The following is a 17,258-nucleotide window of genomic DNA, read 5'->3' as shown; positions in this document are numbered from 1 at the left end:
ACCCGCGTCCCCTGCATCGGCAGGCGGACTCTCAACCACTGCGCCACCAGGGGAGCCCTGCCCGCTTTTAAATTACATTTTGGTCCTTTCATTATTGAATTCTAGGAATTCTTTATTAGTCTTAGGGACCAGTCCTTGAAGATATTTTTTATGGATATTATGTGCCAATCTGTGGCGTGTTTATACATTTTCTTGACATTGTTTTTTGATGAAGTCTCATGTATCAGTTTTCTTTCTTTCGTGGTTATTGCTTTTTGTGACCGAAAGAACCTTTGCCTGCCCCTAAGTCACAAAGATGATGTCCTGTGTTTTGCTATGAAAGCTTCAAATAAGAGCTTTTATAATTGGGCCTAAAATACATCTTGAATTAATTTCTGTGTGTAAAGGTTGGGATAAGGGTTATGGTTCACTTTTTTTACGTATGGATAGCCAGTATTCCAGCAGTATTTATTGAAAAGACAAGTGGATTGCTTTGGAAGCCTTTGTCACCAAAAATCAGTCACTCACTCCATCATGTGGCCAGTTTAAGTGAGGGTCTGCTTCTGGGCTCGCTCTCTCCTCTATTCCATCGATCCCCTGTACGTCCTGTGGAGGTACCACACTGTTGGGAATCTCTTGGTCCTTGGAGAGGGTCTTGAAGCATGGCTCTGTGAGTCTTCCAGTCAGTTCTTTTTCAGGGTTGCTCTGGGTTGCTCTTCAGGTTTGTTGCCTTTCCATGTAAACGATCAGATCTCTGCAGTTTCCACATAAAATCATGCTGGGATTATTATTGGGCTTGTCTTGTGTCTATAGATATATTTGGGAAATTTTAATTTTTAACAATATTTACTCTGAATTCATGAACATCGATTTTTTCCTTTAAGTTTTATCATATATAATTGACACACAGAACCATGTAAGTTTAGGGTGTACAGTATAATGACTTGACTTACGTATGTTGCCAGATGATCACCGTAATGAGTTAACATCCATCATCTCATATGATTAAAAGAGAAAAAGAGAGAGAAGTGTTTTTTTCCTTGTGATGATAACATTTAGGGTTACTTTCTTAGCAACTTCAGATATACCATAGAGCAGTGTGAACTACAGCTGCCTTGCTGAACATGGCCGGAACTTATGTATTTTATAACTGGAAGTCTGCGCCTTTTGGCCACCTTCATCCAGTTGCTCCCTCCCTCTCCCCCCGCTGCCCCGCCTTGAACATCTTTCAGGGCTGTCCAAGGATGTTTGTTTAGAAGACAGCCATAGTTTCTCCTGCCAGAGGTCGGGGTAGGCATGCTCACGGCCCATCATAAAAGACTGGTTTCCTGTCCTGTAACATCACCCGCTGTGTGCATGGGTCTCACCTGGCCGTCTGTGTCGTCCTGTGGGGACTGGGGCAAGGACATGCTGGTCCTCTGGCTGCTGCAGCTGCTGAGGAACAGAGTCCTCTGTCTGTGATCAGGGCTCTTGCCTTTGCCACATCTATGAAAGAGTGCAGACTCGCGTGATAGCTTGCAGATGGGGTGAAATCACAGACACGTCACGGTTCTTGAGTTTCACTTACGATGATGGGAAACTGACAAGGATGTGGTTTTCTCAGAGGAGAGGATGAAAGCCTCATGGGTCCCTTGGTGAGATATGAGGAAAATCCGTGGAGATCAATGGCTCGCTGTGTCGACCAGCTCATCGTCCTGGCAGTAAATGGTTCCCCGCTTTGTGGCCTGACGACGAGGAGAAATGACGATGGTTACAGACTGACTCCCCACCACGTGGTCCTGTGTGGACACGGCTGCCAGACACGGCTCCCTTGGTGGCCGACTCTTCTCTGGGCGGGAGGATGTGCTCACCAGTTTGGTGGCACGTGGCCCAGTGTTTCTCAGAGTGAAAGCAGGAAGGTCCCAACCACCGTAGGCAGAGGCAGGCAGGCTGTTAGGACCTTGAGTGGTTCCCTTGGGAGATGAGTGGGGCCTTGGTACAGCAGGATAGGTGGCTCTAGCACCGACTGTCATGCCGACCTCGGGTCCATGGGGAGGTGACAGTGAAAGGCCCAGTGTTTTGCGCTGGAGGTGGTCTGGGGGGCCCCCAACGCACCAGGTGTTGCTTTCCCTGGCGGCACCGCAGGAGGCCGCCCAGGGTTTGAAGGGGTTGGGCGTTATTTTGGCGGCTCCCCTTCTGTGGGGCCTTCCTGTCTGTGATCTCCTCCCCTCCCACTCCTGACTCCACCATCTGGCACCTGAAGCCTCTAAAACTGTGCTTTCTGGGACTTCCCTGGCCGTCCAGCGGTTAGGACCCCGAGCCCTCACTGCCGGGGGCACGGGTTCGAGCCCTGTTGGGGGAACTAAGATCCTGCATGCCTCGTGGTGCGGCCAAAAAAAAAAAAAAAAAAAAAAAAATGAGGGAGAGACTGTGCTTTCTTCCGAGTTCTGGGGATGTACGAGCCATTGGGGTCCCTTGTTTCAAGGGTCCAGTCCCCTCGGTTCTGTGGGCTTTTGGTTTCCTTCCAATGTCGTCAGATAGTCATGTGTATATTCCTCTCTTTCTTCCAGTGGAACAATGTATCTGCCTGTGTTTTTAATAGTTAACAACTGTTCTTAGTAGTTAAGGCAACTTTTCCTGTTCTTAATAGTTAACACACCTTTCACGTGACTGGTGAAACACCTGTCTTCCTCATCTGTTGCTTCGAAGGTCCACCAGAATTCTTGGACATAAGCAGGGTTTTACGTATTCTTTTTTCCATGGTGATGCTCTGTTGTTCCAGGTTACCCAGGCATTGGTGTACGACTCAAACCTGAGAAAAGCCTTCAGCCTTACTTCTGGTTGCAAAGTTATCCTGGAAGCCCAGTGTTCCGGGAGGGATCACAGCAAGTATTTGCCATCAGCAGGGCCGCTGGCACAGTTATTGATGGTGGTGCAACTTTGGTCTTCTTCTTGTAAGCGGATATGTTTGCATGCCTTATTTCTCAGGCTGTTCGGTATTTTAACTGCAGCAATAGCAGAGTAACTTTCTTCCTTCTCTTACTGAGCTCTTTAACCACAGTGGGTTTCTCCGTGGGTTTTTGTTCATAGGTTAGCGAACCTTCGTCCATGCTCTTCTTTCTGTCTTGTGCGACCCCCAGGCCATCCCAGCACCTTCCTGGGCCCCGAGATTGTGGCGTGCTCCGAGGTCGGTGGAGTGCGTTGGGTGTTTGGAATGACCCTTTTTGACTAATTTTACTGCTCTGGAAACCATCAGAGGACTTTGCTATGTTCAGGAAAGCCTGGTTTTACTTCTTTCACGTTTGGGGTGTTTTAGATTGAGTTTTAGAAGGAAATCCTAACAAAAAGAACTCTTGTCTGTAATTCTGTGCTTTTATGAAGAATATGCTTTATAAAATTCTTTACATCGAGATTCTGTAACTAGAAGTGGATACCCACGTATACTTTAAGAAAGGCAGTTTGTCGATACTAGTTTTCAGAACCGGTTACGGGGTGGCTCTCAGGAGGAAGGGACTGAAAACCCAAAGAAAGATCTCTTCATGCGTTGTCTTGTGATCAGGTCTTCCTCCCTCATCACAGAAGAGCTCTGGAAATCCCTTGAAGCTTATATCCTAGTAAAATCCTGTTGAATCCGGGTGATATGCCTTTTTATGGGAGATTAATTTAGCCACTCAGACTAGGGATGAACAGGACTTTTACTTTAACGCTTTCAAAGGAGGGAGGACATTTGTCCTTGAAGGACGGGTGTCCCAGCTTGGTGTGAAGTTGGTGTTAGGGGCCTGAACCTCCCACGCTGTGTGTCCCGTGCCCAGTGTGGCTCTCGTAGACCCGCCACTTCGTGTTTGTGTCCCCGTGTCGGCCACACGTGTTGTCAGCTTGCAGCCACGTCCCCGCGAGAGTGAGCAGAGCAGCACGTGCGCCCCGAGTGCCCGCTCTTCCTTCCCCGTCTACTGTGGGCTTGTGAGCTGGGACCTGCAGGCCAGCTGCAAGAATGGTTTCCACAGGTTTTAAATAGTTGGAGAAAATCAGAGGTTCCCTATTTTAGGACGCGTGAAAATGACAAAACCCTCACTTCAGTGCGCGTAAGTGTTGTTTCCGTGGCACCTGTGGCTGCTCTCGTGCCCAGTGGTGCGGCGGCGTGGTCGGGCCCCACGCGGCCCCTTCCAAGCCCTGGTCTCCTGTGCGCGCCTCGTCCCCGCTCCACTCGGTGTCCGAGCAGAGCCTGGCCGCCGAGTGCGCACGCGGTGCAGCCTGTGGGGGGCCGGCCTGCAGGGAGCACCAGCCATTCACGGGGGTCGGGGGAGGAGATCTGTCCTCCCTGACCAGAGCCCTGTGCAGCTTGAAGGAAACGGGCGAAAGGAAGATGGGCCACCCTGGTCCAGCCTCCCTCATGCTGCTGGGGTGGAAGTTGATTTAGAAAGAAACCAAGTATTAAACAACGTTGTTAGCTGTTAAGAGAGAATCTCTTTACCGCCGTATCTAAAACTTTTAAGTTATTTCTGCCATGAAATCGATTGGCGTGGAATTTTCCAGAAACGTGTGTTTTACATGGAAATACTTACACCCTTAAACGCAACTCTTCACAAGCAGAGGAATGGGAGAAAATCACTTTGAAAGCTCCCCGCGCTGCAGCCTGGACCATGAGGGCCCACCGTGCAGGCCTGACGCCGCTGTGACGCGGGGTCTGCCTGGCGTGAAACCCGCCTTCTGAAACCAGGCCTTTCCTTCCCCTAATCCTTGTCGCCCAGAGGCAGTAATGTGCATTTAACTTTAGGCTCTTCTGTAGTTCGGGGCTTTCATTCTCTACATCCCAGGTAGGTATGCTGGCGAGTTTGGGGGGTATTTTGACAGTAGGGCAGATGCTGGGGTGCAAGGTGTTCCCCACTCCCCTCCAGCGTCTGCAGCTGTACTCAGCTTCTGCTGTTTTGGCTTGATGGAGAACTAGGTACACCGTTGTGTCAGCTGGCCTAACCTGTCGCTTTGCCGAAGCTTGCTGAAGACCCTGATAATGGCCTAGACCCTGTCTCCTTGGTTAAAGAGCTGCCTGCCGTGTGGCCCAGGCCTCTGCCTGCGAGGTACGAGGTACCTGCTGCCACTGGGGAAGCAGGCCGGTGGTTTCTGTGTTGACTGGAGAGGTAGCCACAGATTGCATTTCCCCAATAACTTGGGGGACATTATGTGAAACGATTGTTCCCACGAGTCATAGACGCTCTCCCACCTACCCTTAGGATGTCAGTTAAGGCAGTGGAATTTGTCACGGTAATAACTAACAGTACGTTTCATGCCAAGGTTGTGTAAATTCATAAATTTGATATGGGATGTGTTGATCATCAAATTCAAAGACTGACAGCATCTTCCTTTAAAGATGTTGGTTCACACTAGTTAAAACCAAGTTTTAAAGGTAAATAACCTGACCCTTCTTCACCATTTTATTACCAGTAAAGCGTTAAGTCCTCTGTTGACCTTTTTCCTTTTAACCGAGCGCTTCTAGGTGACGCTGTCAGTACCGACCCTGTTTCCTCGGTGCGTGGGCCGGTGCCCCCTCAGAGCTCGGCCTGGACCGCAGCCGTGCTGTTTCGTGGCTGCCTGTTGTTGGTAACAGGATGACCAGGCAGAAGGCTGGAGATGCCCAGCACTGCTCCAGTTGTGACTGTGAAAACCAGCTCAGGTGGTCGGCGTTCGATATAAAAAATAAAAAGAGAGCCTCTCTTGAATCACAAAAAAACAAGCTACCTAACGGAGCCATATATTCTGAGCATAAAGTTTTAGCATTTTGTTTGACTTAGTTTCAAGGAAATCGCTAAAACCCCGAATGTTCTGTTACTCTTCTGTTTCAGACGGTTTGGCTCGGGAAGAGACGATCACGTGCACCACCTGTTGCGGTTTTTATTATTTTTGATGTTCCGTTATTACTACGCTTGCACCTTGTTTTCCAGATACTACGTTGATACTTTTCTCTTTTCCTCCGTAAACAGGTTGAAAGAATCGTTGACAAGAGGAAAAACAAAAAAGGGAAGACGGAGTATTTGGTCCGCTGGAAGGGCTACGACAGCGAGGATGACACCTGGGAGCCAGAGCAGCACCTGGTGAACTGCGAGGAGTACATCCTCGACTTCAACAGGCGCCACGCGGAGAAGCAGAAGGAGGGCCCCTTCACCAGGGCCAGTCGGACCTCCCCGAGCAACGCTAGGAAGCAGATTTCCAGATCCACCAACAGCAGCTTCTCCAAGGCCCCCCCGAAATCGCTGGTGGTCGGCAAAGAGCACGAACCCAAGGCCAGCCCGCTGTTCGCCGCCGGCCAGAAGCTCAGGAGGAACCCAGCCCCGCCCCTCGCGAACCGGAAGAACATGGACCTGGCCAGGTCGGGGATAAAGATCCTCGTGCCCAAGAGCCCCACCAAGAGCAGGACCGCGGGGGACGGCTTTCAGAACGAGCGCCCCGAGAAACCGGACCCCGCCGAGCAGGGGCGGGGCACGGCGGCGCCGGAGGGGGCGGCCGAAAGGCCCGTCGGAGCTCTGCCGGGCCCCGGCGCCGAGCGGGCGCGGATGGGGAGCCGGCCCCGGATACACCCGCTGGCGCCGCAGCTGTCCGGCCCCGCGACCGCGGCCATGGCCACGGGGCTGGCCGTGAACGGGAAAGGTGAGTGACGGTCTTGGAGGGGCGCGGGGTCCCTGCCCCGGAGGGCAGGCTGGTGTGAGCCCCGGGGCTCCTGGGGGCTCCGTTCCTGACAGATGTCTGTCTGCGGGAACCCTGGAGGGGTTTCGCCAGCCCCCGCTTTCTCTCCTTGAAGCCTTTGACATTGACGTCTGAGGTCCGTGCTGACTGTGTCTGTTTCATTGGCCGTCCACAGATTGGACCACCACGTTGACTTGATTTAAACAGTGTCCCACTCTGAGTAGGTGATGGCTGGGTTGGTTGGTTGGTTGGTTGGTTGGTTTTTTACAGCTAGTTTCTACCTTTATGCATCTCTTGGACACCGGGTCTCATGTTGGGAGTCCATCTGAATTTTCCAAGTGTGACCGGTATTGATCAGAAGCCCTGGTTCTTGTTGTGCTAACCCGTCTAAATAACCAGAAGTGCCTTTCAGGGAGGATACGGATGACCGAAGAGCCTTGGGGACTTCGACTGGTCTCTCTCAAATAGTCACCCGTTGGGATCCCGTTTTCAGGGCACGAGTCCGTTCATGGTGGGTGCTCTTTTCTGTTCTGCTTTTACCCTGTTCCCGACCCTGACGCTGCAGCTTGGGTGGTCATCCCGTGGCCTCCCCGACCCCAGGGCAGCACACCTGGGGGTCAGCATGGACAGCTGCCTTCCCTGCCCTTTTCCTGTGCCTGGCGAGCCGCCGCTTCTTCTAGAATATTCTGTTACGTCTTCTCTGACGTTATGCCTCACCTCCCGGTAGGTATACCTGCCTGCTGTCTTCCTGGCCCCCCTGCTCCCCGCCTCTTGGCGGCTGCCATCCATTTGCTGAGATTCTGGGACGGGGGCGCGATCCCGGGTCGCCAGCTGCTGCACCTAGTGGGCAGGCGGCTCCGAGTCTGCACGCGGCCCTCCCTGCCTGCCCAGCTCCCTCTCCCTGTCGGGGCACCTGCTCTCTTCTGCCCTGTTCCTTCTTCGCCTCGTGGACACTGCTCTTCCTTCTGGTCCGAGAGCCACCCGCTCCCGTGTCCCTTTGTCACTCGTGCCCCCTCGCCCTCCGTGTTGCAGGAGTGGGACAGTCTCCGTACCTGTGGGCGTCTCCCTCAGCCCACGCTTAGTAGAAAAATACGAAACGAGGAAAAGTGACGTGGTTTGTTTGGGGCGCTCTTCTCCTCCAGAGGAATGTTCCCCTGAGACACCGCTCTGCCGTCTTGCTGTGGTGCGTCCCGCAGGCTTGGTCTTGGGCCCTGGGTCACGGGGCGGGCGGGGCGGGGGGGGGATGTGACTGAAGTCAGGGCCCCCTTTGCACAGTAAAGGGGCCTCTCGCCAGCGTTTCTCAGACACGCGCTCTGCCCCCACGCTGCTGCCCCTGCCCTTGGCCTTCGCCTGGAGCTCGTCCGCAGAGCTGACCTGCTCCCAGAGACAGCCCTCCGACCTCGGCGCGAGGAGGGGGCATAGAGGCTCGGAGGCAGACGAGGCCCGACAGCCCGCTAGTCGGAGGCTCCACTTGACAGACGGGGGTCAAGTCCGGAGAGGCGGGGGTGCTCAGGCCGGGCGGGAATCAGCACGTCTCTTAGTCCCCACCCTGTGTCCTCCTCGCCACTGCCGGCCACCCTCACCAGGGAAAGAAACGTCTCCTGCTTCACCGCACACTCGGGCCAGGTGCCGCCTGGGCTCTGGTGCTGCAGACGAGGCCTGGGCCCGTGCCGCCAAACTGCAGCCCGCGGGCCCAGCCCTGTGGGGCCTGGGAGCTAAGAGTGGTTGTCGCACTTTCTGATGTTCGAAAAAATCAAGAAGAATGATATTTCACGATCCGTGAAAACAGAAGAAATTCAGATTTCTGTTCCACAAAGTGTTACTGGAACACAGGCACGTTCGTTCGTTCACCGACAGTCTGGCTGCCTTCCACCTGCAGGGACAGAGTTGAATCGTTGAGACGAGACTGTGTAGCCCGCAGGCTGAAGGTGGGCCGTTTGGCTTTGAACGGAAGAAGTTTGCTCACCCTGCTCTGGGAAGCCTTGGTCCTGAGGGGGGCGCACACAGGCCTCAGATCCTGGGGTTCCCCTTTGATTGTCCACAGAGCTTGGGTGTACATACGTTTTCTGGCCGGAGGGGACCCATAATTTTCAAAACTATTTTGACTCTTAAGTTCCCACATTCTGCTCTCAGCACGGTTCTGCAGGGTTGGCTGCCCTCAGCAGAAGCCCTCAATTTTGTATATAAGGAGGGCTGTGGCTTCTATTTAAATAAAAAGTGGGTGACTTCCTTTTTTTTATCACTCGTAGCCATTTCAGAAATTTTTCAGTGTCTATAAGGGTGTCTGTGGTTAAAACCACAGGGGGCGTGTAAGTGTAAAATCTTAAATGATTTTATCTTGTTCTGCGGAGGTAGTTGATTTGGGTGAGAGTAACATACGTTTCCAAGGCCCCCTGTGACCACCCTTCTCTCCTGCCCACCCGGGTGCCATACAGGTTGAGAATCTCCTCCCCACTTAGACGGGAGCAAGTCCGGCAGCCCCTCGGGAATGTCTTTAAGGCCGCGGTGGACCAGGCTTGCAGTGGTGTCCTGGACGCTTGTCAGGGTCACTGGGTGTCTTTGCTTCCTGTCACCCTCCTGCGTGGAAGATGCTTTCGTTCTTCCTGCCACTGGACTGTGGGCTTCGGGAGGGATGTTGTCTTGCAGGGCTGAGCCTCCCCGCGGCCAGAGCAGGGCCTGTGCGTGGCAGGAGTGATTTGGGTAGGACAGTGCTTGCTGGAGAAGAGGCTGTGTGACACGTCCTTTTCGCCCTGTCGCGGGGTCACACTAAACGAGAGGGGGTCCGTTGAAAAGACAGGGTCTGTGGTCCAGAGCATGGAACCTTCCGGAAAACCACATCCTCGCCTTCAGCGTGTCTCTCTCCTGACGAGCAGGACCGAGGCCCTCTTGGGTGGTTGGTCCACGGTCCCACATTCTTAACACAGATGTTTGTTTCTACCTTCCACGGTAATTTTAGAGCCGCGCCAGAACCCTGATTTAAAACTAATTGAAGCAGATACTTGTGGAGTCATTGGGAAATGAACCATCTCCTATTCAAAACATTAATCGAGTAGAGGGGATATTTTTGCCACCAAGCACAACAGATCCTTGAATGTCTGTTACCCAAAAGAGTAAATGTTTCTGGAGAATTTTAACACACACACAGTGACTTTTACAGACTAACCATATGTGTGTTTGGTTTTTGACTGTTTTAAGTATGAAACAGAGGTTTAAAAGATGATATGTTGCTTCACTCAGAAATAGAAAAAATTTTAAATTTAGGCAACGCAGCTGTGTTTCCGCTCTTTTTTTATTAATAAGTTACTGTTTTCATGCTCTTTTAATTGCCTGATGAACTAATCCTACAAAAGAAGCAATTGCTTTTAAAAACTGTATTATTGTTACTTTGTTCTTTCGTGATTTCAAATATATAGTTGATCACCATTCCACAAGTATGACATTTGAGAAAATCCTAGTAGCAAACTTTTTTTGAAATGAGGTCTAAACCTTATCAGTGTTATCATGTAGGGTTGGCTGCTGGATTTTAAGTCAAAGCTAACAGATGTAGGAGGGAAATGATGGAGGAAATACCTTAACACACCACATGTCTTCCACCCCGTGAGCATTTCGGCTGGAGGAAGCTCCTGGGAGACATTTTCAGGAAAAGCTGGCTTCTTCGGAGGAGGAGCTGCAGCATAAGTTCCTCCCAGTAAGAATATGAAGCAGATGATGCCCGGGCTCGCGGTCCAGAGCTCCTCTGCAGGGGGAGCCCTGGGGCCGCTTGCTGTGTAGGCGCGACATTGGACCGTACCTCCAGGGAAGGTTAGGAGACCAGTGCCCAGAGGCAGTCTCCGGTCAGCGGGGCCCCAGCAGGAAGTGTCCACTGGACGAGAGGACGTTTGAAGCCACACTGTAGCAGACCGTCAATTAAATGTGTGTACGAGGGCTCACCACGAAGGATTTCCATTTGAAACCAGCAAGTGTTTGTCGTAGTCTCCCACGCGGAAAGGCTGCAGGGGGGAAATGACCCGCCAGCGGCCCGCGGGCACTCAGCTTTGCCCGCCCTGAGCACGCGGTAGGTGGCCCCGCAGAACAGTGCAGTCGTCCCGTTTCCTTCCTGAGCTGAGCTCGGCGGCCCCCAAACCTGGATGTGCTTCAGATTCCAGTGGAGTTTTAGGCACAAGGCCCCGCGGAGAAGAGGTTTCTGCCCTGCGGCAGCAGCCTGTGGGGTGAAGTCGGTCACCCCCAGGAGTCTCTGAAAACATAGAGACCGTCTTCGCTTTACTTGAAAACTTACAAATGGGCGGTTCTTTGCCAGTCCCTGATGTGGAGCCCAGGCCTTTAAGGGGTGCTTTCACTTGCCACTCGTCTGAAGAGCGAGCCTCTTTCTTTACACGTGGACCCGCTGGTTTTGTGTGATGCACACCCTTAAACCCTCTTCTCCTGTTTCCAGTTCGGATTTCATTAAAGTGGACACGATCTTAGGTACCTAGCAGTCTGCCTGGGTGCACAGCCCTAGAATTTTTCATTCTTCCCACTTTCTCACTTACACCTGATTTGACCATTCCTTTTACCCGTACGCTGTATATACTTTCCAGAGCATCGCTGTTTTCTTTGAAGCATCAGCTCACCGTTCGTAATCACATCTCCTGTCTTGTGTAAAATGAACTAAGTGTGATCGTGACAGATCCAGCGGGCCTAAGTCGTTTTAGGGAGTCACCCAGCCAGCTCTGGACCGGCCCGAGTCCCCGCAGGAGGAACCCGACCTGACTGCCGAGCTCCGACCTCTGCTTCTGGGAGACTCCCCTCCTTGCTCCCCTGCGAGGTTTTAGGGACGCTCAAGAGTGCTTGGGACTCGGGGCAGCATTGACTCAGTGAGCCCACTTCAGAGCCCTTGTGACTGTTTGGTTTTCTCTTTTCGTTTCCACTGTCTTCGTGTCTCTTCCTATCCCAATGGTCCTCGGAGTGCGGTGCCCAGAACAGCACCAGCACCTGGATGCCTGCTAGGAACGCACACCCCCAGGCCCCATCCCACCTTTTGAGCCGGACTCTCTCTCAGGTGGGCCCAGCACACCCTCCAGGTGGTTCTCAGGCCAACCTGCGCTGTGTGTTCTTGTAAGTTTGTGGTTTTGTAGAGCAAGATGGGAACGAACTATCTACTACTAAATCCTTGTGTTTGTAGTATATTTTACGTTCTTATAGTTAGACAGATTTAGTTCCTGTTTGCTCTTGAGATCTTGATTTGAAATTGTCTTTAGGCATTTGTAAATTATTTTTAAATAAATACTTTAATAAACATTTTTAATGACAGGAAGACATAAAATAATTAAAACATCTCAAAGAACAAAAAGAAAAGTAAAAGCTCCGCCCCCAAACCCCACCTCCTCCTCCTTCTCCCCGCCAGACAGAATTGCTGCTAACAGTTTTTTCCTTCCAGAAATCGTACAAACATGTACGTCTTTTCAGCGCATCAGTGGGCTCATATTTGTCGTGTGGTTCTACCACCTAGGTTTCTTTTTTACTTTTATGATACGTCTTGGATGTATTTTCAGATCCACATGAGCAGCCCTCCTCCATTCTTTCCGAGATGTCGTGGTTATTTATCGCATGGCCTCAGTGATTTCACGTCAGTGCTTCTCAGCCGGGGGCGCTGTGGCGCCTGGGCCTGGGTGCGCCCCTGGCTTAGCATCCCTGGTCCTGCCCTTAAGGCGCTAGAGTGGCCTCAGGCATAGTGTGTCGTGTTCCCGTCTGCCAGCACACCTACATTCCCTCAGGGGCCTGTGTCTGGGCGCATCCTTTAGCTGAGAACCACAGCTATAGGCATTGTGAGTTTTTCCCTTGTAAATGAATAAATTTAATTGATGTTATGACAGCAGAAATGGTAACGTGCCTCCTGTCTTAAACACAAGTAATCCAGAAATACTGTGCATTTTGACACAAGTAATTTACAAGTACATTGAGAGAAATAGGAAAGTTGACCATGGCCACCTCCCCTCAGAATACCATTTCCGTCCCCAGAGGGAGCATTAATAGCTTGACGCGTGTCATTTCAGACGTTTTTCTGGGTGTCTGTACTCTTCGATATGGAATCATACTCCATAAATGTTCTTGGATTTGTCTTTTTCATTTGACATCCTGTCTTGGAGAACTTTGTTATTTTAAGACTCACATCTCTACCTCACTTCTTTTGAAGTCATAAACTTGATTTTTATTTTTTTGGTACTATTTCAAACTTATGGAGAAGTTAGGGGACAGTACAAGAAAAGCCCGTCTACCGTTTCATCCACGTTCACCGATTGTCTGCATTTTGCCTCATTTGCTCTCTCCTCCCCCGCCCCGTGCATGTGTGTATTTATACCCGCACATACGCACGTGCATAGACGCTACTGTTACCCTGCATCATCTGAGGCGGCACGCTTGCTGCTGTGAACAAGAGTAAATGCAAGGGCTACGACTGACCTAAGATTCAGATGTTAGCAAATTGCTCTCTAAACAGGCTTGAAGACTGGGTGCCCATTGACCTGTTCTTAATCAACTTTTAAATATCTGCCCAATGAGAAGGTAGAAAATGGCATCATTGTTTTAATTTTAAAACATGAAAACTCTGTTTTTACAGGTTATAATTGCTGGTTTGCATTTATTTTTCTGTTAGTCCCCTTTATGTAGCCCTTGCCTATTTTGCACTGGGCGGGGAGGGTGGGTGTTGGCGGTATGTGGAGGGAGGGATGGGTGGTTCAGCTTTTCCAAGGCGTGAAGACGTCATGAACGTGCATGTCACCCTTGCCCAGGGACCACGCTCGCCTCGTGTCTGAGCCACCGTGTGTGCCCGTCCTCCCGGCTCCCACGCCAGGGGGTAGAGTGAACGGGCCTGTCTGGTCTCTGCCTCAAGGGATATTTATAGCAGTTTAAAGAGGACACCCCAAATTAATCTGCATTAATTTTATGGTCCTTGCCCAGGTTTGAATATACCAAAGTGTGTTATTTTATTAACTTGGAGTTTTATAATTTTAAAAGAATTTGGATTCCTGAGGTCATATGCAAAGAAGGCACCTTTCTGGCTACAGTTCCTGCTCCTTTTGAACTTTGTAAGTGAGTGGTACACGGGCAGAAGGAGAACAATCACATATTCAGGTGAAATTCCTTTTTTTTTGTAACGTTTGCTCTTGTTGCTTCCGACTAGTGGGGCTGAACATCTGTTCCAAACCCCCCACTCGTCTTCGGTATCCTGTATTCTTATTGCTGTCCCCTGCAGCGGGGGACTGGGCTTCTGGGATATGCCGCCAGTGACATCCTTGACGGACAGCTGTCCACAGCTGTGTGTGGACACCCACCCAGTCTCACCTCCGAGCCTGCCCTTCTGTCGCCTTGGTTCTGTCGGAAGTTCTCCAGCCTGCTGCCGCTGCTTCCAGAGCACCTCCTGTTACAGATGAGCGAGGCTGGCTCTGAAAGAGAAGGTGATTTGGTGCAGTTGGTGGGACGGGAGGGTCCATGCCTGAACCCACTGCTGACTCCCGTTTGGTTTTTCTGTGTCACACGGGCGACGAGGGACTTTTTATAAGCATCACTCACAATACTGGCTGTACTGTAATAGTCGAGATTTTTTTCTGTCTCCAGTGAGTGAAATGACTCAAATCGGTTGAAACAAGCAAAACAGCAGTGGCTCCATTGGCTCAGAGTAGGATCCGGGCACAGCTGGACCCAGCCACCCCCAGAACCCCGTCTCCCCGCCACAGGCGCTCTGCTTCGTTCAGAGGGTGAGGGCTGGCGTGCCGACCCTCTCAGCAAACCGGGCAGAGAAGAGTCTCCTCCTCCCCAGAAGTTCCAGCGGGTGAGAACAGCTCACCCAGAGTCTGGTTCCCCAGGGAACAAACACCCCAGCCGACAAGCGGTAGAAATGCGAGCGGGGCTGAGCCCCCGAGAGTCTCGACACGTTTAAGATTACTGAGTACATTTAAAATATGACTGCTCTCCTGGTTACAGAAGACCGTACGTGTTAAATATCGATCATTGAATAATGACAGCTCCAGTGACTGTCCCGTTCCGGCTTCTGGGTGGTCCTCTCTCGTGGACACGGTCCTCCTCTCCCCGCGGCCGCCGCTGCTCGCCCTGAAAGTGGACCCGAGCTGCCCTCTCGCTTCGTAGCTTTGTGCGTAAGTTGGGTGCTCTTCTGCCTGTTGGGGTCCTCCCAGTCCTGTCTTGGGGGCCGCCACTGTGTTTATCTCCTCCTAATTTGATGTCACCTTTTAAAAGTCGGTCACATTTTTAATTACACTGGAGGAAAGGTGATTTTCATAGGTCAGTGTGTCAGGCGCCGCTTGAAGGAAGACAGACCCTCGTTAGGAGTCGAGCTCCCCGGGATGCCCTCGCTGTGGGCGGGGGGGTCTTCAGCGGCCCGGGAACCTGGCCTGGGCGGAGGAGAGCCGATTCCCTAGAGCAATCTCTGAGGAGGATCTGGTGGAGAAGATCCAGAACAGGTGGACAGATTCGATAAAACTGTAGATGGTGGGATGGGGAAGCATTTCAGTCTCGTCCGGAATCTTCTGTGTCGTCCAGTCCGGTTGTTCACTCAGAGTAGGTGCTTGGTGAACATTTGTATGTGAGTGGACGAGTTGCCGGGGCAATTTTTGTCTCTTCTACTTTCATCCTTAGTGTTGGTCTTCTAAAAAGAAACGGCAGATCTGTCAGGGGAGGTGGGAGAGATTGCCGAGGAAGTAAGAGCCAGGGCACGTTTGGAGCTTTCGTGCAAATACGGAGTGAGAGGTGATTCTTCGAGCTGGGAAAACTGAAGAAAACATCTGTAGGTTAACGGTGTAGGACATCTTTTTTAAAGCACCAGTGGATAATTTCGCTTTGTATGACAACATGCCGGGGGCAACTTGATAGGTAAATGACTCGGGCCTTTCCCGAGATGCATCCACTTCCAGAGCCCCGGGTCGCCAGAATGAGCTTCGGGCCAGTGGAGCCTGTCCCGGGCCTCGGGCCCAGGTCCTTTCAAGGTGGAAGTGACCTCGGCGTTCAACTCTATGCATTTCCGCCGTGGAGCCGGCTCCTCCCTTCTCACCTGCCCCCAGCTTAGCAGCGTTCATTGCTGTGTCCTCGTCAGATTCCCCAACGTCCTGAACCTCCTGGGAGGGGATGTCCCGTCCGCCTTCCTGCCCCCGGGCCTCCTGCCCTCGGCTCTGGGCTGGAGGCGCTGACCCCCAGGCTCTGGGGCCCGCGGCGCCAGGCAGCTTCCTCCGGGTCTGTGTCTTCTCCCCTGTCGCTGACTGATGCTCCGACTTCCCGGTCCTTCTCCAGCATCCCGCAGAGACGGGCTTCACACCTTCATTCCCACCCTAGGACTCGGCCTGACAGCTCACCTCTGACCCGGGAGAGCACCGGCCCGGCGTTCTGCAGCCAGTCCCCTGCTTCATCGCCTGCACCCGTCACTGGTCCTCACGACCCAGTGGCTGGTACTTGTCCCAACGCTGGACTGATAGAGAACGTCAGGATTCACAGCCCCTTTTCCTCGGGGTTTGACCTCTCAAAAACCATCTTGTTGCCGCCCTGATCCTCACTTCCCTTTCAGGCCACACTGTGGAGAATTTAGTCCACGTTCTTGGTCCTCTCCTTTCCTCCTCTGCCCTCGGTCTGGCTCTCAGCACCCGGACCTCTGGCCACCCCAGCCACGGAGTCAGGGCTCTAGCCTTTTTTTTTTTTTTTTTTTGCGGTACGCGGGCCTCTCACCGCTGTGGCCCCTCCCGTTGCGGAGCACAGGCTCCGGACGCGCAGGCTCGGCGGCCACGGCTCACGGGCCCAGCCGGCTCCGCGGCACGCGGGATCCTCCCGGACCGGGGCGCGAACCCGCGTCCCCTGCATCGGCAGGCGGACTCTCGACCACTGCGCCGCCAGGGAAGCCCGGGGCTCCAGCCTTTTAATGTTTTATGTGGAGCGGAGGAAATGTTCGGTATGGCTTATCACGTCTTTTAGTTTTGTTTTCATTTTCAGGTGTGGTAACAAACACATAAACACTAAGTTTACCGTCTGAAACATCGTTAAGCGTGTAGTTCAGAAATGTTAAGTACATTCACGTTGTCACACAGCGGGGCTCTAGAACTTCTTCCTCTTACAGAGTGAAACTCTGTCCCCGTTGAACACGAATGCCGCTCCCCGCAGCCTTTGGCGCCACCATCCTACTCTGTTTCTATGATGATGACTGCTTTCGGGGCTCATGTAGTGCAAGCGCCACACAGCGTTTGTCCTTTTGCGTCTCTGCCTTATTTCACCGAGCACAATGTCCTCAAGGTTCACGCGTGTCATAGCCTGTCAGAATTTCCTTCTTTTTTAAGACTGCTACTGTTCCGTGGTATGTATGTATTTTTTCCTTCATTCACCTGTCGATGGACGCTTGGGCGCTTCCACCTCTTGGCTATTGTGAAGATGCTACAGTGAGCATGGGTTTACAGACATCTCTTCAAGATCCTGCTTTGAATTCTTTTGGATAAATACCCAGAGGTGGGATTTGCCGCCTCACGCGGTAATTCTGTTTGTAATTTTTTGAGGACCGCCTAGCAGCCACAGCATCTTACATCCCGCCAGCAGTGCACAAGGGTTTCCATTTCTCCACATCCTTGCCAACGCTTGTTGCATCTTTGTTTTTAAAATAC

The 17,258-nt window shown here is 52.0% G+C and overlaps 1 protein-coding gene across 2 annotated transcripts in view; it reads left to right on the top strand.

Annotated features, from left to right (window-relative positions):
- The window catches only part of CDYL (chromodomain Y like), a 154,392-nt gene that overhangs the window by 77,269 nt on the left and 59,865 nt on the right, over positions 1-17,258 (top strand). Inside the window, exon 2 of one of the 2 annotated variants that reach the window (XM_024121695.3) lies at positions 5,934-6,597. The exons of the other annotated variant lie outside the window; for it this stretch is intronic. Within the exon in view, the coding sequence (XP_023977463.1) occupies positions 5,934-6,597 (664 nt within the window). The remainder of the gene's footprint in view (positions 1-5,933; positions 6,598-17,258) is intronic. 2 annotated transcript variants of the gene reach the window in all.

Source organism: Physeter macrocephalus, chromosome 18, assembly GCF_002837175.3.
Source record: "Physeter macrocephalus isolate SW-GA chromosome 18, ASM283717v5, whole genome shotgun sequence".
Lineage (NCBI taxonomy): Eukaryota > Metazoa > Chordata > Mammalia > Artiodactyla > Physeteridae > Physeter > Physeter macrocephalus.
The sequence above is the reverse complement of the archived record's forward strand: the minus strand, read 5'-3'. Positions and strand labels throughout refer to the sequence as shown.